Source organism: Peromyscus eremicus, chromosome 6 (assembly GCF_949786415.1).
Source record: "Peromyscus eremicus chromosome 6, PerEre_H2_v1, whole genome shotgun sequence".
NCBI lineage: Eukaryota > Metazoa > Chordata > Mammalia > Rodentia > Cricetidae > Peromyscus > Peromyscus eremicus.
This window is the reverse complement of record NC_081421.1, coordinates 30,533,795-30,558,070: the sequence shown is the minus strand read 5'-3', so window position 1 is coordinate 30,558,070 and position 24,276 is coordinate 30,533,795. Positions and strand designations below refer to the sequence as shown.

Here is a 24,276-nt window from a genome sequence, read left to right as displayed (position 1 = left end):
AAGCTAGCTGCATGCTGTGCCCGCGCCCACCCGGTGCACCCCAGCCCAGGCCACGCGCGCCCCCGCCAGCCCCTCCCCACTAAACCACAGGCACCCCTGGCCCTGCACGCACCAAGCATCCTCCCCCCAGGCCAAGCGCGCTCTGGGTTCTGCGAGCCCCTCGAGCGCCCCCCGCCCCGACCACGCTCGCCCCCGCCAGCCCCTACTCAAGCCACGCGCGCGGCTGCCTCGGCGCGTTCCCAGACCCTTTCCCGGCCTCGCGCGCCCCCGCCCCCGCCCCCGCCCTGCGCGCCGCGCCCCGGTCCCCGCCCCGTCCGGCGTGCAGGGCCCTGGGTGTGGCCGCCGTTCCCGGTTCGCTCCCCGCAGCCGAACGGCCAGCAGCAGCGCGGTGGTGGCAGCCGGGCTCCAGGTAGGTGGCTAGGGCTGGTGGCAGGGCGCGGGGTTCCGTGTGGACGCGGGCGGCGCGTTGCGGGTGTCCTGTGGACGCCGGCTCCTCTGCGCTCGGCGAGGCCCGGGACGGCCCGAGGGTGCGGCTGCCCGGGGAGCCCAGACGGTGATGACTGCAGGGCGCGGAGCCCCCCAACTTCTCCACGGGCTGCTGGAGCCTCATTGGGTTTTGTTTTGTTTTTTATTTGTTTTTGTTGTTTTGGGTTTATTTTTATTTTTATTTTTTTTTTGGGTGGGTGACTGACACGATGCCTCGCGGTTTGGTTATTTTTAAGGGGAGGCGATAACGGATTTTGGATAATTGCAAGTTTAGAACAAGTTTTCGTTTTCGCATTTGGGTTTGCTGATGAATTTAAAACCGAAATAGAAACTTTAAAAATATCATTTAATGAATATTGCCAGATCCCTTGTGTCTACAGGTTATTAGACCCTGACGTTGATTCTGTGTTGTGGTTCTCTTGACGGCATGCCTTAAGCCCATGATCATTAGACAGGAAGCATTTTTGAGTTGTTGGTCTTTTATGAATAAACATATCAGTGTGTATTTTTACACTTTAAAAATAGATCCTGAGACACTTTCAAAACTAAGAATGGGAACTAAAATATTGGACATTTTTCTGCCATTACCACATACTGCTGGAGACTGGGTGAATTCTGTTTTCTTTCAGGCCTGTTGCTTAAGTTGGGTCTGGGTTTTTGGTTTCTTTACCTTGCTGCCTAGTTTAATCTGATTTATTGAAGGAATTATTTCCTGAAGCTCTGTCCTAGGCCAGGGGCAGTGAGCTGTACTATTCTGCCATCTCTCAGTCACTTCTCAAAGGACACATTGCACCTTCCACCAGCAGGGAGATGTTAAATGACTTGCTGAGGTCTTGTAACTGTTAACTCAAGTTGGATTCAGGGCAGGATCCCTCTGTCCATAGAGTGCATGCTTTTCCCTCTAGGACACATTCATTTAGACCTAGGCTCAAGGAGCGATCTTCAGCTACTCACTGATGTATACATAAATTTCCTAGAAATGTCAGAAACCTGTGCTGGTCTTTCTGGTGTTATTGGTACCACTTACGGGTGTCATTTTATACAGCCAACCGTCAGGCATTTCTTCCCTGGCATTCTGGATCCGTGCCTCCTTCCTAGGGCACAGTTACTCTGTTGGTATTAAATACGTAGCGATGACTTAACTGTCCTTCTGAACTAATACCTCTGTTTTAACATGAGCTCCAGAGAAACAACTATAAGCACTCTGGAAAGGTGGGAACAAGCAACTCCAGGCTTTGTGGGGCCCCCCTGTAATCCCCACTCCAAGAGCGAGGCAGGAGGGTGTAAGAGGAGATCCTTCCTGGGCTACATAGCAAGCCCCTGTCTCCCAACAACAAAACTGGATGGCAGCCTGCGTCCTCTGTGGGAGTTCTTTGCTGTCCCTCACGTGGTAAGCCAGGAGATGTTCTGAGAACTGATTTCCTTACCACCCTGCCCTTCCCCTGAAGCTTCTGTGTGTCCAGGTGCTATAGGTGCCTTACGTTGTTATGTAAATATTCTGTGGCATCTACTCTAAAACACATTTTATGTCCGATGTTGTGTTCTACCCCAGTTACTGACCTACTTCTGGGCACTTGAGTACCAGGGCCTAGGAAGGTCTGACGCTCCAGATACCCCTGAAGGTAGAGTTATTACAAGCCTTGGTGAGCCACTTGGGTGTTGGGAACTGCACTGGAGTTATCTTGAAGAGCAATGGGCTCTCTTAAGAACTGAGCCATCTCTCCAGGCACTACAGTCTTATTTTGATCTTGATTGAGAAGGGGTAATCTTCTTGTCAACTGGACAACCTGGGTAGAGGGACCTGAAGAATTTTCTTCATCGGTTTGGCCTTTGGGCATGTCTGGGGGCATTTTCTTGATTGGTAATTGATGTAGGCGTGCCCAGCCCACTGTGGGCACCATCCATAGGCAAACAAGCCTGGCTGTGTAAGGAAGGCAGCTGAAAGTGAGCATGAGAGCAAGCTACTGTTCTCGGTGGTGTCTGCTTCAGTTCCAGAGTGAGCTCCTGCCCTGCCTTCCCTCAGTGATGGACTGTGACCTGGAAGTGTGAGCCAAATAAGCCCTCACCTCCCCGGGTTGCTTTGGGGTGGTGTTTTAGCACAGCAACAGACAAGCAAACTAGGATAGCCTGTTTAAACAACAAACAAACAAAAAACCTTTTCATTACATTTTGTGTGTGTGTGTGTGTGTGTGTGTGTGTGTGTGTGCATGTGCATGCATGTGTGAGTGAAAGCACACCTGTGGCTCTCACAAGTCGACTTGCAGGAGTCATTTCCTTTGTCCTGTGTGTGTGTGTGTGTGTGTGTGTGTGTGTGCGTGTGTGAGTGAAAGCACACCTGTGGCTCTCACAAGTCAACTTGTAGGAGTCATTTCCTTTGTCCTGGGGTTCAAACTCCTGTTCTCAGGCTTGTTGACAAGTACTTTTCCCAGTTGAGTCATCTCACTGGCCCTCAGACTGGCCTTTTTTGAGAAAACAAAAATAAATACAAGACAGATAGGCACCTCAGGGGTGGGTAAAAACTGAGTAACCTGGAGGGTAGGAGATTGGCACCAGTGTTGTGGGAATTCATTCCATTCAACCAATGGCTTTTGGGTCGTGTTTACTCCGTGGTGCTGACACCAGGTTTTGGTTGGTGCAGATAGGCAGCCTCCCGACACAGATTTCCAAAGGCACCCGGGCCGAAACAGTGGGTCCCACCACCTCAAACTCTGGGAATTCGAGCCACAGCTCTGCCAGTACCCCAAGATCAGCACTGGTCTTCACTCAGACCTGCTACTTCACTGTCGGCATAGGGCTGTCTGTTGTTTTTCCTCAGGTTGGTGGGAACAAAGTTCACGACATCTGGTCGAATCGGAGTGTTGAACACAGCTGGCAAAGTGACATTTGCCAAATGACTCCCCTTTTCAGAGTACACCGGTATGAGGGGACAGGCACAAGCCGTGGTGGGGAGACAGCACACCACTTTGAACAAACCTTTCCTAAGAGTTTCTGGTTGCAGAAACGTATTATTCTTGTTTATGTAATGATGTAATGGGGGGGGGGGTTGGAAATAGGCTCAGCCAGTAAGACCACTGGATGATGCTCTTGCAGAGGACCTGGATTTGGCTCCCAGCACCCACGTGGTGGTTCATAACCATCCGCAACTCCAGTTCCACGGGAGCCAACACCTTCAACCTTTTCAGGCACCAGACACATGTTTACATACCTATACACAGGCACGGACACATACAAGCTGGAGGGGGGCTTTAGGATATGTTTCTTTATTATTTTTCAGACTCCATAACTGAGTACAAACAGTGACTAACCTACCATCAGAAGGAAAAAAAATCGAATCCAGGTAGGGTTTGAACACAGGACTGACCACTTTTGATCTCAGTATAAAATGAACTGGGGAAGAAAGGCTTGCACTCTGCAGGTAACCCTTTTGTGTGCCTGGTGCAGTACAGCAGTCCTGAAGCCGTCCTACGTATATTGTCAGGTGAGGACATGGCTATGCTGGCTTGAATGAGAGCAGCCCCCACAGGCTCAGGTGCTTGAGTGCCTGGTCCCCGGCTGGTAGAACTGTTTGGGAAAGGTTAGGAGGTGTGGCCTTGTTGGAGGACTGTGTCACTGGGGGTGGGCTTTGAGGTTTCAAAAGCCCATGCCAGGCTGTCTGTCTGTCTGTCTGTCTCTATCTCTCTGTCTCTGTCTCTCTCTGCTTCCTGCTGATCAGGATGTAAAGCTCTCAGCTACTGCTCCAGCACCATACCTGTCTGTTTCCAACCATGATGATCAAGGACTAACCCTCTAAAACTGTAAGCAAGCTCCCAATTGAACGCTTTCGTTTATAAAGCTGCCTTTGCCATGGTGTCTCTTCACAGCAACAGGACAGTAACAAACGCAGTGAGTGAATTCATTGATATTTTAGGATCTAGGCTCTTTACTCTGAGACACAGAAAATAAGGAATGAGGGCTGAGCGTGGAGTTCAGCTGGTAGAGTGCTTGCCTAGCATGCTAAAGCCCTAGCACCCCATAACCAGGTGTGGTGGCACATGTCTGTAATCCCAGCACTTGAGAGGTGGAACAGAGGGTCGTAAGTTCAAGATCAACCTTATCTGCATAGCATGTTAGAGGGCAGGCTGGGCTACATGAGACCCTGTCAGGAAGGAAGGGAGGAAATAGGAAGGGCAGTGAGAAAGTACCTGGCATTCGGTTGGGACTAGTGGCGTCCATGTGAACCTATGATTAAAAGATGGAAACACAGCTTGCATACATGAATACGCACATACTTGCACATGTACGTACTGCGTACATACAGCATATATTCACACATTTCCTGTGAGAGCCTGGAAGTGTCCACTGAAATGCCTAGAGCATGGCCGGTGCCTTTTCCAAATGGCTGACTCTAGAGCTGGCACGGGAAGCCATAGGGTGAGCCTTGAACTTTGTGCTACAAAGGAAGAGAGTGTTGAAAACTGGGAAATTTCAGAAGGACGTAGTTTGAAGGTCTCTCCATGGCCCAGTCTGGAGGAACTCATGGACCAAAATCCCCACGTACATGAGAGGCCTACGTGATCCCAAAGCAGGCCTACCTGCCACTGCACCCCTCCCTCCCTCCCCCCGCCATCCCACCCCTTCCCCTGCTCACTCTGCTCCAGCATCGCATTTTCTGCCCTTTGATCCAGGTTGGTTGCTTTAGGGGCTCTGCTTTTCCTGTTTCTTCTGGCCAGGGCCTTGTGCATGGGACCAGCGTCCTACCATCCCAGCTACACCCCCAGCCCTATTATTGTTCCTTTTGAAACAGTCTCCCTGTGTGCAGGCTGGCTTCTAACTTGTGGCAGTCCGTCTGACTCAGTGCTGGGATTACAGGGGTGTGCTGCCATGCATGGCTTGCTTCTCCTTTCAAAGGCATGGCTCATTTCCTGATGTCATTCAACGTTACTTAGATTGATTTATTTTAAAACAGCTTCCCTAATCACCTGTGATCTCACTTTGGGTGTTTTCCTACATGGTTCTTGTCTGTAATTAGAGTTGGGTAGTGTGCTATTGTGCTTTACTTTGGGTTCATTTCCTAAACAGATGAGAATCGAGTTCCTGGCTTAGTGGCTGCTCTGGGTGCTGTGATTAACTATTCTAACAAAAGCAGTTTGCAGTTCAAGGTGCAGTCCACTGTTGCAGGAGAAGCCACAGCAGCGGGCACTTGAGGTAGTTAGTCACACTGACATGCAGTAGAGATGCAGAGAGCAGTGGATGCATGCATGCATGCCACTGCTCAGCTTGCTTCCTCCACTTTATAGTCCAGGATGTCAGTGATGGTGCCACTCAGGTGATGGACCTTCCCACCTCAAGTGCCGCAATCAGGATAACCCCCACAGGCATGCCCGGAAGCTCATTTTCAGGTGGCTCTGAAATCCCCCAGCCTAACAACACTAACCATCACAGTCCCGTAGCAAGGAGAATCTTGGTTCTTGATTATTGCACCTCCAGAGCCTGGATGGAGTATTTCTGGTTCACGGTTGGCACAAACACTGGGTGGATGGATATGGCTGTGGTTGGCTGAATGAGTGTAAGCACTCCTGTTTTCCAGCTCTTGTGTCTGACAATGCTGTCTGACATGGACCAGGCGCCCAGACGCCCTACAGAGAGACTCCTCGAGCACTGTTGAGTGAAGCCCGTGAGTTCCCAACCTTGCTTTACACAGGCACCTTTCTCTTGGCTGCCCTCTGGTGGAGTGATTCTAACAAGTGGTGCATGAGTGGATAGGTCACCAGAGAAAAACCAAACAGGGAAAAGGAGTGGTCCCCTTAGAGAAATCATTAAACCGAGAACTCGTCTGGTGGAGCATTTGTCTAGTGTGTCCAGAGCCTAGGGTTCGATCCTCACTGCTGCATAAAACTAGATGTGGTGGCCCATGCCTGTAGTCCTAGCACTCAGAAGGTGGAGGCAGGAGGATCAGAAGTTCAAAATCATCCTTGGCTACACAGTATGCTTGAGACCAGCCAGGGCTACACCAGACCTTCTTTCAAAAAAAAGTCAATTTGAAATTTCCAATTTTATGGGCCAGATGTGTTGTCACACACCTTTAATTCCAGTACTCAGGAGGCAGAGGTGGGTGGATCTCTGTGAGTGTGAGGCCAGCCTGGGTTACATAGTGAGACCCTGTCAAGAAGGAAATATATAGATATAATTTTAGGCAAGTGGTCAAATTAGTCCTAATCTGATCACAAAGAATGAAAAGGAAATGATCAGTGGTTAGATTGTAGAAGTAGATAGCTTGGGGTCAGCCTGGGGCCTGCACACTCACATGGACATGCACCTGTGTACACGTGAGGACATCGATACCTGGTGTCAGCCCGGGACCTGCACACCCACATGGACATGCACCTGTGCACACGTGAGGACATGGATACCTGGTGTCAGCCCGGGGCCTGCACACCCACATGGACATGCACCTGTGCACACATGAGGACATCAATACCTGGTGTCAGCCCGGGACCTGCACACCCACATGGACATGCACCTATACACGTGCACACGTGAGAACATGGATACCTGATGTCAGCCCAGGGCCTGCACACCCACATGGACATGCACCTGTGCACACGTGAGGACATCGACACCTGATGTCAGCCCGGGGCCTGCACACCCACATGGACATGCACCTATACACGTGCACACGTGAGAACATGGATACCTGATGTCAGCCCAGGGCCTGCACACCCACATGGACATGCACCTGTGCACATGTGAGGACATCGACACCTGGTGTCAGCCCGGGACCTGCACACCCACATGGACATGCACCTGTGCACACATGAGGACATCAATACCTGGTGTCAGCCCGGGGCCTGCACACCCACATGGACATGCACCTGTGCACACATGAGGACATGGATACCTGGTGTCAGCCCAGGGCCTGCACACCCACATGGACATGCACCTGTGCACACGTGAGGACATCGACACCTGGTGTCAGCCTGGGGCCTGCACACCCACATGGACATGCACCTATACACGTGCACACGTGAGAACATGGATACCTGATGTCAGCCCAGGGCCTGCACACCCACATGGACATGCACCTGTACACGTGCACACGTGAGGACATGGATGCCTGGTGTCAGCCCGGGGCCTGCACACCCACATGGATATGCACCTGTGCACACATGAGGACATCGATACCTGGTGTCAGCCCAGGGCCTGCACACCCACATGGACATGCACCTGTGCACACGTGAGGACATCGACACCTGATGTCAGCCCGGGGCCTGCACACCCACATGGACATGCACCTGTGCACACGTGAGGACATCGACACCTAGTGTCAGCCTGGGGCCTGCACACCCACATGGACATGCACCTGTGCACACGTGAGGACACCCCCATACCACACACACAATAACTAGTGTCTTTCATGCCTTCTGTGAGCTTTTGCAGTCTGTGTGGCGCTCCTCAGTAGCTAAGAACTTACAGGTCCTTGTCCCTGATGGACAGAAAGGCCCTTCACTGGCACAGCAGCAGCATTGTACAGCTAGCAGAATGCCTTGCTTTGGTAAAAGTTGTGTGGATGTTTTAAGACGTGCTGTGAGAAGGCCATTTGAATTACACAGCTGCATTGTCTTCATTTTATTAATAAATCCGTGCGGATACAACGGCTCACTGGCGTCTTCTGGCACTTGTTCCTGGCACAGCCCAGCTCTTAAAAGCTACTTGATAGAGGCTCTGCGGTGCCCTCAGTGTGGGATAGTTGTCTGAAGTTTGTTGGATGAGTCAGATACTCAGTGCTGAAACACAGTCAAGTTGTAGCAATCAAAAGAGCACAGTTACCAAACACTTTTGTAAAAAATTATTAATTTCAGATTGCCTCATTGACTGCAATTCCACATCTGCAGTTAACTGTGGTGCCCAGCTCCAGTTTGATCTGGAGCAAAATCACCATTGGGGAACTTCTTCGGAGATGACACTGTGCATTTCTGGTGCTTCTAAACAGGGATGTGTGAAGGCTGACAAGAGAGGTCAGAGTTTAAAATGCTTGCCGCATAAGCACGAGGTCAAAACTCCAGATCCAGGGGATTTATATAGAGGGTAGGGAGGCATAGTCAGGGGACTCTCAGAACAGCCTGGCTGTCAGGACCACCCTTATCAGCGAACTCTGGGTTTGATTGAGAGTCCCTGCATCAGTGAGTCAGGCTGAACAGCAGATTGGGATGATTAATTCCCACACACTTTAAAACATGCACACATGCTGGGCGGTGGTGGCACGTGCCTTTAATCCCAGCACTCAGGAGGGAGAGGCAGGCAGATCTCTGTGAGTTTCAGCACTCAGGAGGGAGAGGCAGGCAGATCTCTGTGAGTTCAAGGACAGCCTGGTCTACAAAAGCAAGTTCCAGTACAGCCAGGATTGTTAAACAGAGAAACCCTGTCTCAAAATAACCAAAAACAAACAAAAACGTGAACACGTACACCCTACACATGAAAAGGGAAAAGATAAAGTATGAGTGTCTTATATACGTTGTGAGCATGTGGGTTTGTGCTTATATGTGTATAGATACAAGTGTGTGTGCGCGCGTGCGCTTGTGTTCACAGAGGACAGCCTCTGGTGTCGTTTCTCAAGCACATTGGTTTTTTGAGACCAAATCTCTCACTAGTCTGGGCCTCAGTGATCAGTCTAGGCAGGTTGGCTAGTGAGCCTCAGGGACCCGGCTGTCTCCGACTCTCTAGTATACCCCACCACACCTGACTTCTGTCGGGTTCTGAGGGCTGAAACCCAGCTCCTTATGCTTGCGTGGCGAGCACTCTACCAACTTAGTCATCTCCGAACCCCCGAGTGGCTCATCTGTACCTCAGATTCCTTTTTATCTTTCCTTCTTCCCTGGAGGGGAGTTTCTCAGTTAGCTCTCTGAGCCTAGAATCCTGAGAAATGCAGGTATTTGAGAAATGAGTGAAGGGGCCTACAAAGAAACAGAGAAGGAATAATGAAGTCCAAGAGAGTGAGAGAAGTTGGATGTTATGACGGTCACAGAGATGAAATTTAAAGTGAGGAGGTGGGATCTGGGCTCCAGCAAACTGAAGGAGAGGCCCTTGGAAGGAGGCATCATGCAGGATGGGTGTCGCCTGGGTGCCAGGTGTGCGTGGACTAACAGCACAGCTTCCTCTGCTGGTGGACAAGTCGTCAGACTGTCTCAGCCTCGCCTTCTGTTCTCCTCCTGTTCTGTCTCATTACCTTTCATCTGTGGTTCCCAGTGACCCTCGGGCGCTGGGTCCAGTTTGCTTGGTGGTTAGTAGTGTTTGCACTGTATCGCATACCCAGGGGAGGAAGCAGAGTGTGAACTGATGCCTGCAACAAGTTGTGTTCTTACACCGTTTCATCCTTCCTTTCCTTAAGGAGGTTAAAGTGCATATTTATACTTTTTCTTCCCTGTGGTTTTTTGAGATAGGGACTTGACATCAAGATTCGCCATGTGGCCGAGGATAATCTTGAATTCCTGATCCTCCTGCCTCTACCTCCCCAGTCTGAGATCAGAGGTGTGCGCCTGCCGGTATTCGTGCATCTCAATACACTGTTTGGTTTTCATTGTTTTTTTTTTTTTTTCCATCGTGTTTTTATGAGCTGTCTCTGTTGTATCCAGTCAGAAGCTTTGCTTTTGTGGCTGTGTATTAACTCTGTGTAGCACTGCCTTCACCCACTCCGCCAGGGGCAGGCCTGTTCTGACTGATGATAATTTTGACGCTCGGTGAGCAGCTGCACCCTGTTTGGAGATGCAGGCACTAGAGTGTCTGTATCTGGGGCTTCTGCATGCAGAAATGGAAACGGGTTATCAGGTTGAAAGACACCCATGCCATGACATGCTAGCTACTGCCAAGGTGCCTAAGAGCTGGCCCGCCAGAATCTGAGTTAAGGTTTGCGTGCAGCTTTACCAGCTCCTGACTCAGGTTAGAAGTGTGAAACTTTCCTTCAGTTTGCATTTCCCCAATTTTTGAAGTAAGTGTTTCGTTTGGATATTGGTGTCTGGTGTTCCCCGATTGGCTCATCTATGCACGTGTCCCCGTTCATCAGTGATTGGATTTAAGGAGTTGCTTTTAAAATTCTGGATGTGGGACTGGAGAGATGGCTCAGTGGTTAAAAGCACTTGCTGCCCTTACAGAGGACTCAGGTTCAGTTCCCAGCATCTACATGGTGGCTCATAACCATCTGTACCTCCAGTTCCATGGGTGTATCCAGGTGTATCCAGGGGTGTATCCAGGTGTATCCAGGGGTGTATCCAGGCATGCATGTGGTACATAAACATAAATGCAGGAAAACACTCATAGACATGATACTAAAAAGTGAAAATAAAAGTTCTTAGGCTGTCTTCACTCATCCTCCCTCTCCTCCTCTCCCCTCTCTCTCCCTCCCTCTTTCTCTCCCCGCTTCCCCCTCTCATGTAGCCCAGGCTGTCTTGGGCTCACTGTATAGCTGAGGATGACTTTGAATGTATAATCTTCCTCCCTCCACCTCCCAAGTACTTCTTGGAATTTCTAGGCATATACTACCATGATGGGCTCAAATCCATAATTTCCTCATTTTACCCTGGTGAGCCTCTGGGATTGTCTAGGCATGCCTCACAGTCTAGGCATGCATGCTAGATTCTTTATAGAAGCAGCCCGGAATTCAGTGATTGTTGAATAAGAAGGTTAACATTAACGTGTGTAAGTGATATATTCTTCTTAATGTAGAGTCATTTTCTTTTTTGAAGTAAAAAGTTAAAGGGCTTAGATTGTGATGTGGCTCAAGGATCAGGTGCTTACCTGTCATGAAGGCCCTGGATTCCATCCCTGGGACAGGAAGGGGGAGAGGGAGGGATGTAAAAAGCGGGTTTCTCTTTTTTACCAGCAGAGAGATGAGGTGTGGAAGGTCAGCTTTGGTGTCACCCACAGTGAGTGTGCAGTAGTCCTGGCTGTCTGGGTTCACAGCTCAGGAAACCCCAGATGGCTTCTTGTAACTCCTGTCCTCCATTCCTCCTCCTGCTGAAGCTCAGCTGGCGTTGGCCAGATGAGGGAGGCTGAGACCTCCGATTTCTCAGGAAGAACTGGGGTCCTGCTCAGTTCCCCTCATTAGAAGTTCTAAAGGGAGCTCAGAACCGTGACTGCTGGTGAAGTGGTCAGGTGAAGAGTCCGTCGTCTTGAGAAAGGCTTTACTTTGGATTCTGGTTTCTGCAGTCCGTGAGGAACTGCAGAAAAACAAGATGTTTGTGATGGCGGGCCTGTAGCAGAACAGAACACTCAGCTCCTCAGGCATCAGGCAAAAGGCAAAAAAAGACGTGCCCCATGGACTGCAGACTCTTTAACCGTCTTCTCTCTCCATGGCAGCATCTGGGATGAAGCTTTTTAATAAACGGACCCTACCATAGCCCTGTACCCCATCCCCAGAGACTCACATGTTTCTCACATACCATAGCCCTGTACCCCATCCCCAGAGACTCACATGTATCTCACATACCATAGCCCTCTACCCCATCCCCAGAGACTCACATGTATCTCAGAGTGCAAAACATCCCCCAAAGTCTTAACTGTTCCAGTCCAAGACCCAAGCAATCTCAGCCTGTGGGTGAGGTACAGGGTGGACATTCTTATTCCAAAAGGGAGGAAGAGGGGTTGGAAGAGGAGGGGGAAGAGGAGGAGGAGGATAGTAAGGACCATCAGCCCAGAGCAAGGCCAAATCCCAGTGGGGCTGACATGAAATCTCAGTGCTCCCTGTATGTCATCTGAGTGCTCCCTTGGTTTGCTCCCACCATGGCTGCGGAGGGCTTTCTGCAGCTGTGCTGGTGGCAGCCCATGTGGCTCCCATACCATGCTGGCTTTGCCTGCTGTCTGTAGCACATTGCCCAGATCTTTACCTTCCTGTGTCTCCATGGCAGCATCAGCCTCACTCCCTCATCTCCATCACACATCACCCTGCTAGGGGCTACACGATGGGACTGACCCACAGCATGCTGCATGGCCACCAGCCTTTCCCTTACATCCTGTGGCAGCCATCAGGACCCATAATTCTTGGATTCTGCATGCCTGCAAAATCAGCTTCATGTAAACAATGCCAAGGTCAGGAGAGTTCAAGATGTGCCTGGGATCACTTGAGTGAAGGCTGTAGCACTTGTATGGACTTTTGTGCTCTCTCACTCTTTTTCCCCTCCCTCCCTCTTCCTCTTTCTCCCTCTCTCCCTCTCCCTCCTTCCCTCTCCCTTCTTCTCTCTCCCCCTCTCCCCCTCCCTCCCTTCCTCCCTCCCTCCCTCCCCCCCTTCCCCCTCTCTCCCTCTCCTCTCTGTCTCTCTCCCCAGGGGAGAGACTTGGGCATGGTTAGCCACTGATAGTAAGGATCCAGTTAGTAAATAGAAAAGATTAGTTGTTCGTTGAAAGTGGGGACTTATTTGATAGATTACATTGCTAACATCTGGCTCCTCTTCGTGAATGTAGTAAATCATTCTGACTTACTCAGCATCACCAACAAGGATTCTTGCCAAATATGGATATTGAACCTGAATATACTGTAGCCTCCAGATCTCATTCCTAATATATAGGAGAGAAGATTTAAAAAAGTATGATAAACAAGCACTGTAAGACGTAGATAGGGCATGGGGTGTTGGAAGGTACAGCTTCTCCTCCTGACATAGTAATATTCTTGCCTTTTGCCACTGTGACTTCTCTAACTCTTAAGAGTAAATTTTCTTTATTTCTTAAGCTATTTCAAGTTAGTTTATTTACTGGAGACCAAAGTGTCTTAGGAGCTGATTCTGTGGTAAAGAATGAAGCGAAGAAAGGCCCTGCCTCCAGTCAGTACATTTTGTTGGGCGGAATCAGACCACAAATAAGCAAATACATACTAAGTAGTGTTGGAAATAAGGCAAGGTCTTGATAGTGAAAGTGGTGTGTGCGGGTGTGTGCGGGTGTGTGCAGGGGTGACAGCTGAGCAGGCCAGGGGAGCCTGCACTGAAAATATCAGGGGCAGGAGCATTCCAGAGAGAGAAAACCGCAGTCGGGAAGCACCAAGGCTAGAGCTCCCTGGGTGTCCTCAGGGAGCAGCAAAAGCTGCGGGAAGGAGAGGGGTAGGGGCGCGTAGGGTGTGTGTGAATAGGAGAGGGAAAGACTGAACGCCGCTGCCTGGCCTCTGCAGGTCAAGGTCAAGCGTTCGGCGTTAGGGGAGAAGATCCCACTGGTAAAGTGCTTGCCTTGCAAGCATGGGGACCCGAGTTCATCTCCAGAATCCACATTAAAAAACCAACCAGACAGACAAACAAAAAACCAAGCTTGCTAGTGAACTTGTAATCCCAATGCTGGAATGTAATTGAACTTTTTGGACCACCAGCTCCCAAATAATGACACAGAGACTTATTAATTATGAAAGCTTGGCCTGAGCTTAGGCTTGTTCCCAAATAGCCCTTAAAACTTAAACTAACCTGTTTGTATTAATCTACATTCTGCCATGTGTCTCGTCGTTACCTCTCCTCAGTGCAGTAGCACATCCCAGTTCCTCTGTCTGGCTAGCAAATCCCACCTCTCTTCTCAGAGTTCTATCTCTTCCCAAAAGTCCTGCCTATTCTCTTCTGCCTAGCTATTGGTCGTTCAGCTGTTTATTAAACCAATCCGAAGGTGCCTTGGCAGAGACTCATCTTCACAGTGTACAAAAAGATTATCATACAACAATGGGGAGGCAGAAGCATGCAGATCTCTGGTACTGATAGGCCTGCCAGTCTAGCCTGCTTCATGAGCTCCGGGCTAGTAGGAGAGACTCTATCTCAAAAGAAGGTGGACAGGGCCTAGGAAATGATACCCCAGTGTGCTGCATAGTTTTATGTCAATTTGACACAAGCTAAAGTTATCTGAGAGGAGGGAATCTTAATTGAGAAAATGCTTCTATAAGATCAGGCTGTAGGCAAGCCCGTAGGGCATTTTCTTGATCAGTGATCAATGGGGGAGGGTCCAGCCCATTGTGGGTGGAGTCATCCCTGGGCTGGTGGTCTTGGGTTCTATAAGAAAGCAGGCTGAGTAAGCCATGAGGGACAAGCCAGTAAACAACACCCCTCCTTGGCCTCTGCATCAGCTCCTGCCTCCAGGTTTCTGCCCTGTTTGACTTTCCTTCAATGATGAAAAGTGATGTGGAAGTGTAAGCCAAATTAACCCTCCCCTTTCAGCAAATTGCTTTGGTCGTGGTGTTTTATCACTGTAGTAGTAACCCTAAGACACCCAGGTTGTCCTGTGGTTTTCACGTGAGCTCTTGTGTGTGTGTGTGCTCACATGTATGTAGGAACACATGCATACACAGAGAGAGAATTCAGCTTTGAGTGCCTGCTGTCAACATGAGTAGGGAAAAGTCAAGGGCAGAAGAGAAGAGGTCAGGTGAGAGGATGGTGGCTTGACCAAATTAATAGCACTGGAGGTAGGCAGACTCCATCAGCTCATGGGACAGATGACAAGATTGCTAATGGAATAGATGGGAAGGTCTGAGGGGAATGGAAATGAATGATTCCCAGGTTTTTTGTTTCTGAACTCAAATAGTTACAGCAATAGAATTACCATTGTCTGAAATACAGGAGAATTGGGGTGTGTGGAGATCAGCTTTGAAATACTAAGTTTGAGTTGCATGTAAAGCTATCCAAGTTGGGTGTGGTGGCCCACACCTCTTGTCTTAGTTAGTTTTCTATTGCTGTGAAGAGACACCATGACCAAGGCAACTTACAAAAGAAAGCCTTTATTTGAGGACTTGCTTGTTTCAGAGGATGAGTCTATGACCATCATGGTAGGAAGTAGAGCAGCAGGCAGGCAGGCATGGTGCTGGAGCAGTAGCCGAGAGCTCACACTCTGATCCATTAATTGGAGGCAGAGAAGAGAGACTGAGCCTGGCATGGGCTTTGGAAACCTCAAAGTCCACCACTAGTGACACACTTCCTCCAACAAAGCCACACCTACTCCAACAAGGCCACACCTCCTAATCCTTCCTAAACAGTTCCACCAACTGGGGACCAAGCATTCAGATATATGAGCCTTTGAGGCCATTCTCATCCAAACCATCATACCTGTTATTCTGGCACATGGAAGGTGAAAGCAGAAGGATCCGTTCAAACCAGCTTCAGGCTGGCCATGGTGTGTGCCTTAATCTCAGAACTTGGGACCAGGCAAAGTCAGGTGGATCTCAGAGTTCGAGGCCAACCTGATCTACATAGTGAGACCCTGTCTCAAAGACAAACAAAAGACAATGAAATCACAAGCCAGCCTCTCCCTAGACCTGTCTATTATCGGTTCCTATGGTTTGGTCTTAAATACCCCATCTCAAGATCTCTCCCTCATCTTTCAATCATTGTTGACCTAAAATAAGTGATAGAGCTGGGCAGTGGTGCACGCCTTTAATACCAGCACTCGGGAGGCAGAGCCAGGCGGATCTCTGTGAGTTCGAGGCCAGCCTGGTCTACAGAACAAGATCCAGGACAGGCACAAAACTACACAGAGAAACCCTGTCTCGAAAAAACCAAAAAATAAAAAATCAAATTAAACTAAAAATTAAATAGATGATAGAAAGACCAATTCTGTATATAGTGGGTTTTTGCAGCACCAGATGTATAAAGTGGGGACATGACTGCTCCAAGGTATGGTTGAGAAGAAGGTTTTTATTGTAGATATGAAGAAGAGTACAGCCAGAGGCGTCTGGAAGAGTCCAGAGCAGGGAGAGAAGTGGTACACTGCACATGGCCAGCAGGCTGAACTGGGCCATGAGAGAGAGAGATGGAGGGAGCGAGAGAGGAGGCAGAGAGAAAGGAAAAGGGAGAGGGCCAGAGGACCAGGACAGCACACGGTCAGATGGCAAGGTTATATAGGAGTGAGGAACGGGGAAGCCCGTGACTGGTGAAGTTTGGGCAGGAGTGGGGTGAGACGAGCCGCTGGTTCTCAGTGAGCCTGGAGGCCAGCAGTGCTTTGGTATGCTGACAGGCACCACAGTAGACATTTGTCCTGGGTTTCTTTTGGACCCGACACTCTCCATAACACAGGTGTTCTAGAACAGCGAAGGGGTAGGTATCTGGAGTACCATGGATGCACCTGAGGATGCTGGGATTAGAGAAGAGGAGAAAGGAGGAAGGAAAGAAGGACTGTTTACCTAAGCTGGAAACCAAGACAGTGGCTCACTCGCTGTGTCTGGAGCTGATGTGGGCTCTTGGGGGAGCTGGCTCCATGGGAATCGCTTAGGTGGGATACTGCAGAAATTCTGAATATTCCTTTGTGGGCATGTATGTATCTAGGCTCTCCTTCATAGAGAGTTTATTTCCGAATATTCCTTCATAGGTGTGCATGTGTGTGGACAAGCACCTCCTTCATGGAAGGTTTGGCAGAAATGACTCCGTGTTGGTATTGACAACGTCCATGTCCTCCTCCTGCATACAGCCCCTTTGTGGATGATCTCTTGTTTGTTTACTAAGCAATTTTAAGTTCCAGTAATGTTGGTTGTTTCATTTACATTTGGAAGGACTAAAAGGTGATATGTCCGTGCTTTACATGTAGATTAAAATACAAATTAATTGGCACCCACCCCCCTCTTAGTTCTTCACGTGAGACTCCTGAGGAAAACAGTCACAAAGGATGAGTGAACTGGAGCAGTTGCGGCAGGAGGCTGAGCAGCTGCGGAATCAGATCCAGGTAGGACGCGTTCCGCTTTAAATCATCACTGCTTAGCTTAGTTTCGGCAGTCTGTAAACACTATTCATTGGCTTATTGGTCAACACACATTAAATCATTCATGAGGCTGGAAGGGGTTAGCCTGAGCTACTTGTGATGTCATAGACCTGTAACCTCATCCTTTGTTATTTAGCAAGCTCAAAAGCCAGCTTGGGCCAGGCAAGACCCTGTCTCAAGGAAACAGTATGGACATGGTTAAGTTGTTTTGAGCATGCTTCTAGAGAACTCTCCCCCAAGCCATTGCACACCACTGCCCATGCTGGCTGACACTGAAAGTGAGTAGCATGCCTAGGGCCGGTGAGACGGCTTTGTGGGTGAAGGTGCTGCTGCCAAGCCTGATGACCTGAGTTCTGTCCCTGGGACCTACACGGTGGCAGGAAAGGACAGACTCCTGACAACTGTCCTCTGACCTCCACATATGTGCTGCGGCGAACGTGCCCACACACACAGTAAAATTTTAAATTAATGAAAAGTAGAATGTCTAATCTAGCTGAGAGACAAGTGTAATGATGAGTTCTCATCTAGGAAGGGGTCAGTGTGAGAGAACAAGGCTAACGGGGGTAGTATGATCAAAAACGATGTCCGCACAGACGAGAATGCAATGAAACCCATAGTTATTATATGCCAATGGAAAGCATTTAAAAATTCTCTCCTTCGCACACTGAGAATCATAGTTTTTTGGTGGGATACACGGGGCAGATGTTACCCTATAACACGAGGAAATATTATCTCAACAGTATTTTGTTGCAAGACAGTAATCATAAAAGACAAATGTGATGCCTTTCAGTCTGGGAAGTCAACTGAAATGCCCAGCCAAGAAGGAACAGATAAACTGAAAGACACTTAGAATGGCTGGTCATGGTGGTCACAGTGCATGGCTCAGGCTTAGGCAGGAGAATCTGGGGTTCAAGGCCAGCTTGGTCTGTCTCAAAAACAAACAAAAGATACTTAGACTTTGGGATCCTTCTGGTGGGGAAGAGTTGCCAAGTGCTGTGGGCAAGCTCCAGGGAAGGGCCTGTAAACAGTCACAAGAAGTAAGTGCCCAAGGGCAGCAGTGGAGCAGACACTAACTTTCGGGAACCGGGGAGTATCCAAGAAGGAAAATTCGAAATGAAAAGATGCCGTGGCCTCTTTGCAGTTGGTGGAGGAAGGAGTATGTTGTAAGTAGCCCAGCAGCTGCCTGCCTCTTTTCACAGAGGAAAGTACAAGCTAAAACCATTTACAGATGTCCGTGAGGAACGAAGGGAGAAGTCCTGGTAACCTGGGATGTAGTTGGGGGCCCTTGCCAGTGTAGATGATTGGCTAGCTCAAGACCAGTGCTTCTCAGCATGTAGGTTGTGACCCCTTGGGGGGGTCAAATGGCCCTTCCACAGGGGTCGCCCAAGGCCATCAGAAACACAGATATTTACATTACGATTCATACCAGTAGCAAAATTACAGTTATAAAGTAGCAACAAAAATAATCCTATGGTTGGGGGGTCAGCACGACGTGAGGAACTGTATTAAAGGGTTGCAGCATCAGGAAGGTATCACGTGATACGCTGTTCGAGACGGTGTAAAAGCCAAGAATACAGTCTGTAGAGAGATGTTATGAGAAAGAAGGAGGCTAGAAAACAAGGGGGGTGGATGAAGAGCAGCCAACAGAAAGTGCTCCCCAGGGAGTGAGATGGTGCCGCCTTTAACAGAAAAGGTGTAGGTTAGTAGCTGAGCCAGTGTTTGGTATAAAGTGTTTACTGTAAAGCTCTGGGTTCCATCCCAGCACCAAAAGCAAAAAATCCCAAGATGTGTCTCTGCACACTGGACCTAAACACCTAAAGTGTTCACTAATGGCACAGTCACAGTTGCTTGAATGCAGAATGTTTGTGCAGGTTTAGCTCTGAGGCTGGAGAGAGGGCTCAGAAGGTGGGAGCACTGGATGCTCTTCCTATATCCAGTTCCAAGGATTTGACTCTCTCTCCTGGCCTCTCTAGGTAACTCATACACACATATGCATAAGTAAAATAGATTTTAAAAATGCTGTCAAGTTTGAAAATTGTACATCTTGTAAGGGTCAAGTGTGTAGAATATGTAAAGAACTACTATATCTGGACAATAAAAAGACAACCTGACCTAAAAGCTGGCAAAAAGCTTTAAATAGAGATCCTTTCAAAGACATGGAAAGACAGATACACAGGCACACACACATCACACTTACAGACACAAACACAGATGTACACCAACGATGTACATGCACAGATTAATACTCACAGACAGACAGACAGACACACACACACACACACACACACACACACACACACACACACACACACACAGCATGGAAAGACTCTCGATAAAATCCAAACCACAGTGAGGTACTTCACAAGTAAGATGGCTGTAACTCAAAGCACAGACCATCGTAAGTGTTGGAAGTGACCTGAAGATGCCAAGGAACTGGAGCCCCAGACATCACTGGTGCAGCAGCTCCGAACAACAGCAGGTAGAATTCCCAAAGAGATGGAAAACACAGCATTATGCTTTGTAATACTGAAAAGTGGAAAACTCTCAACCACCAGATAGAGTGCTGAAAAGCCACCCATTAGAACCGTCAGCCTTAAAATGGAGGCACGCTGCTCGATACAGTGTCATGGCTGAGCCTTGGAAACAAGCCAAGTGGAAGAAGAAGCTGTGTACTGTGTGACTTGATTTACAAGAGAGGTCTGATTGGCAAGTGCACACAGAAAGGATGAGTGGAGGGAAGGAGAAGCTGAGGCATGCAGAGAAGGGGGACCAGGTGGATGGAGTTTCTTTGGGAACAGATAGACATGGTAGGCATGTCTTAAATTGGATTATGGTGTGGTTCAATTCTGAATGTACTAAAAAAACCCGCTAAATTGTGTACCTTAAAATGGCCCCTTTTATATCAGGTAAAGTTTATTTCAGCAAGGTTTAAGATGATGTAGCCGGGTGGTGGTGGTGCACACCTTTAATCCCAGCACTTGGGAGGCAGAGGCAGGCGTATCTGTGTGAGTTCGAGGCCAGCCTGGGCTACAGAGTAAGTTCCAGGAAAGGCACAAAGCTATACAGAGAAACCCTGTCTCGGAAAAAAACAAAACAAAAAGAATAAGATGATGTGATGCAGTAAAGCTTTATTTTCAATAAACACAAGCCTGTTCCATCTAGAGGTCCCCCTCCTTAACATGTCATCATCTTTCTTTGCTCTAGGATGCCAGGAAGGCCTGCAACGATGCCACGCTGGTTCAGGTAAAGTGTCCCCAGGTCTTGTCAGCAGCTCACATGAGGTGTCACCGTTTGGGTGACATCCAGACTGTTGTTCCTGAAGGTGCCGAAATAGAAGTCTGCAGGACAGTAAGCGCTGTGGAGACATGCAGAATCATCTAGTTCATTCTACTCTTAAGCACTTTCTCAATCTTTTTGGTATATGCTGGTTAAGCTCTTTTTCTGTGCACTGTGCATGTGTGCGTGTGTTCGTGTGTATGTGCATGTGTGTGGTGCCCTCAGAGGCCACGGGAAAGAGTCAGCTTCCCTAGAACTGAATTACAGGTGGCTGGGAGCTGCCATGTGGGTGCTGGGAATTGAACCTGGGTCCTCTGGGCAAGCAGTCAGTGATCTTAACCACCGGGCCATCTCTCCAACTCATGGCTTTCTTATAGACAATTCTTTGTCCATTTCTTTCTAGTTTTCCTTTATAGGTGGTGTATTTTTTTCCTGTTAAGACATCCATATTTGGGGCGCACTGTGACAGCTGGGTACATATGCAGTGTATCAAATCAGGGTACTGAGAGTTTCCGGGGTTTATCGTTGCTTTGTGTTGAGAGACCCAAGGCACTTCTCTTCCAGTTCTTTATAAACTGTTGGATAGGAGCTGGCAAGATGGCTTCAGCCAGGCAATTGCCCTGCCAGCCTGAAGACCTCAGTTCCGTCTCCAAAGTCTGAGTAAGGTGGAAGGAGAGAGAAAGCTCCACAAAGTTGTCCTCTGACTTCCTCCACATGTATCTCTCTCTCTCTCTCCCCCTCACACACCGTGCGCATACATTACCTTTACCCTGTTTGTAGGCTGGCATGTGTTCCAGACAGCTCTTACTGCAGTTCAGAACCCATCCTTGCAGGGAGGGCAGCTTGGCCAGCCTTCTTCCTTCCTACCTGTCTTCCTTCCCACTGTGGCTGGAGCTTTGTTAGTTTGGAAGTCTGTGTGTGTACTTTAGCTCCTCGCACACAGCAGCACACGGGATGACCTGTGTCAGTCATGGTTCTGTGGACCGAGCTCACGGCAGTTCTGTTGTGCCCTGTACTAAATCACCTTCAGGTACTGTGAACTGGTTTCTGCTTTTTATTACATCGAAGGTAAAGAGCAATGTTATTGTCACTTTCTAAAGATCACCTCTAATATGGACTCCGTGGGCCGAATACAAATGCGAACCAGGCGTACGCTGCGCGGCCACCTCGCTAAGATCTACGCCATGCACTGGGGCTATGATTCCAGGTCAGTGGCTGTCATTTCTAAACTGCCTGCAGAAGTCTTTTCATTAAGAATCATTGTTTGCGCCAGGCGGTGGTGGTGGCGCACGCCTTTAATCCCAGGACTCAAGAGGCAGAGGCAAGTGGATCTCTGTGAGTTCGAGGCCAGCCTGGGCTACAGAGTGAGTTCCAGGAAAGGCGCCAAAGCTACACAGAGAAACCCTGTCTCGAACCACCCCCCCCCCAAAAAAAAATCATTCAGAACAACCCTTATTTGTGCAGTGTGGTAGAAAAGGCATCGTTTGTGAATATGTTCCTTGCACTCGGAATGACTGACTCATTGACACTTCAGAGGTTTAGAGCTGTTTGTTCCAGTGTGGCGCTCAAACCCAGAGGCTCCTGCTTGCTGGATCCTCAGCTTGAAGTTGACAGTTTTTAGGGCATGCGAGAGGGCTTCTTGGATAGAGGTACATGCCTGGCAAGCTGCCCTGGGATGGCCACATGTGGGCCCACAAGTAGGCATAAACATACAGAATAGTCATAATGTTAATAAATACTTTTAAAGTTTCTAATATGAAAAATCAGTTTGCCTTTCAAAAAGATCTTTGTCTCATGACCTGTGGAAACTAGAGGAGGATTTCTTTCTTTGTTCTAGAATTAATATGCCTTCCGATGAAAAATCACTCTGCACATTTAGATTATTAAAGAGAAATGTTCTTTAAGATAGCTCACGTCGGGCTCTGGAGAATGCCCAAAGTGGAGCTGGCCTCGGATAGAAGATTTCACTAACTTATTTATATGCACCTGAGGCCCGTGCATTCCACATACACTGTCACCCTCATCTCTCCTGCAGGTCCTGGCCCAGGTTATACTTTGAACAGTTTAAACAGACAGGAGACCTCAAGTCTGGCCATTTAGGCTGCTGAGAAGTTTACACAGCAAAGATTCGACATATTGCCAGAACTATTTTAAGTACACCAGTGTATATTTTTTGTTGTTGTTTTCTCAATGCAGGGTTTCTCTGTGTGGTTCTGGTGCCAGTGTATACTTATTTGTTTTTTTTGGTTTTTTTTTTTTTTTTTTTTTTTGGTTTTTCGAGACAGGGTTTCTCTGTGTAGCTTTGCGCCTTTCCTGGAACTCACTTGGTAGCCCAGGCTGGCCTTGAACTCACAGAGATCCGCCTGCCTCTGCCTCCCGAGTGCTGGGATTAAAGGCGTGCGCCACCACCGCCCGGCCAGTGTATACTTATTTAAATAGTTGTTATCCAGGGTCATTTTGCCCACTTGGCATAATTGTGCTGTCTTAGAACTGGGGGCTTTATGGCAGGCCAGGACTTCACATTGATTGTGACCCTCTGCTCCCTGCAGCCTGTTAGAGGAATGTTCTTTGATGTGAGGATGGCCTAATGGCTGGTTGTAAATCAGAGTTGTCTCCTTTGTTGTGGGAATGGAGCCTTCTAGCTGCTCAGTCCTGGAGAATGACATTTACACCCTAGCATCTTAACATCCCTAACCGGCCTGGTCAACAAACTAGTCACCTTTGGGGTGTTTTTTGAGGAGCATTCCTTTGACTAAAGTCTACTTTGTGTTATTTATTGTCTTCTAAGCAGATTAGTAAAACCTTTGTAATAGCATTGTCTTTAGAGAGGAGTGTTATGTGTTTTTAATATGTAAAAATCATTTTGTTTTAGAAGGGGTTGTTTCTTTTGAGATAGGTTATGCTAAGTAGCTCCATCTAGCCTCAAAATCAATATCCTCCTGACTCAGGCTGCTGAGTGCTACAATTACAGGTGTGTATACACTGACGACGGGACTGCTCCCCGGGACGGTTAAGGGGAACATCAGAGGCATCTGAAAGAGTCCAGAGCAGAGAGAGAAGGAAGTAGACTGAGCATGGCCGGAAAAGTGGACCTGGCTATGGGAGCAAGGAGCAGAGAGGAGAGCTGGGGGAGGGGGCAGAGAAGGCAGAGCATAGGGATATAAGGAGAGTGAGTAGCTGGGGGGAGGGAAGCCTGTGAGGTGGAGGGCGTTTAGGGTAGGGGAGGAGATGAGAAGGGCCAGCGTGGACTTGAAATATGTAACATGTACTTGTGATACTGAGGGAGGCTGGAGGCCAGCATGTGCTTTGATATGTGAATAGACACCACAGACAGCCATTTGTCCCTTCTGCCGTTTGGATTTTGGGGAAATGGAGTTTCCTTTAGATCTGACAGGGTTTACACACCATTCCTAGCCAAAACACGGTCTTACTGTTTATTAATATTAAAATAGCAGTTAATAAGCAAATACTTAAGTACGTCTACAGATAATTGTGGATGTTACTATACTTTATCAACTAACTCCACAAAAGATTGAATAATACAAAAGAAGTATTTTGATTCAATGCATCCCCACTCCCCGACCCCTAAGCAGGGTTTCTCTGTGTAGCCCTGGCTGTCCTGGATCTCACTCTGTAGACCAGGCTGGCCTTAAACTGACAGAGATCCGCCTGACTCTGCCTCCCGAGTGCTGGGATTAAAGATCAGCACCACCAGGCCCAGCAATGGAATAATCTTTTTCTTCCCCAGCCTAACACACACACACACACACACACACACACACACACACACACACACACACACACTGTTATTCTGTGATCATTCATGTTTGTTAATCATTTTGT

At 48.5% G+C, this 24,276-nt stretch overlaps 1 protein-coding gene across 1 annotated transcript in view; it reads left to right on the top strand.

Moving 5' to 3' along the window:
• Nucleotides 1–344: 344 nt before the first annotated feature.
• LOC131912844 (guanine nucleotide-binding protein subunit beta-4-like) overlaps nucleotides 345–24,276 on the top strand; it is a 34,732-nt gene continuing 10,800 nt past the window's right edge. The window contains exons 1-4 of the mRNA XM_059265089.1: nucleotides 345–409; nucleotides 17,026–17,121; nucleotides 20,362–20,400; nucleotides 21,534–21,640. Of these exons, the coding sequence (XP_059121072.1) occupies nucleotides 17,065–17,121; nucleotides 20,362–20,400; nucleotides 21,534–21,640 (203 nt within the window). The 5' untranslated portion in view covers nucleotides 345–409; nucleotides 17,026–17,064. The remainder of the gene's footprint in view (nucleotides 410–17,025; nucleotides 17,122–20,361; nucleotides 20,401–21,533; nucleotides 21,641–24,276) is intronic.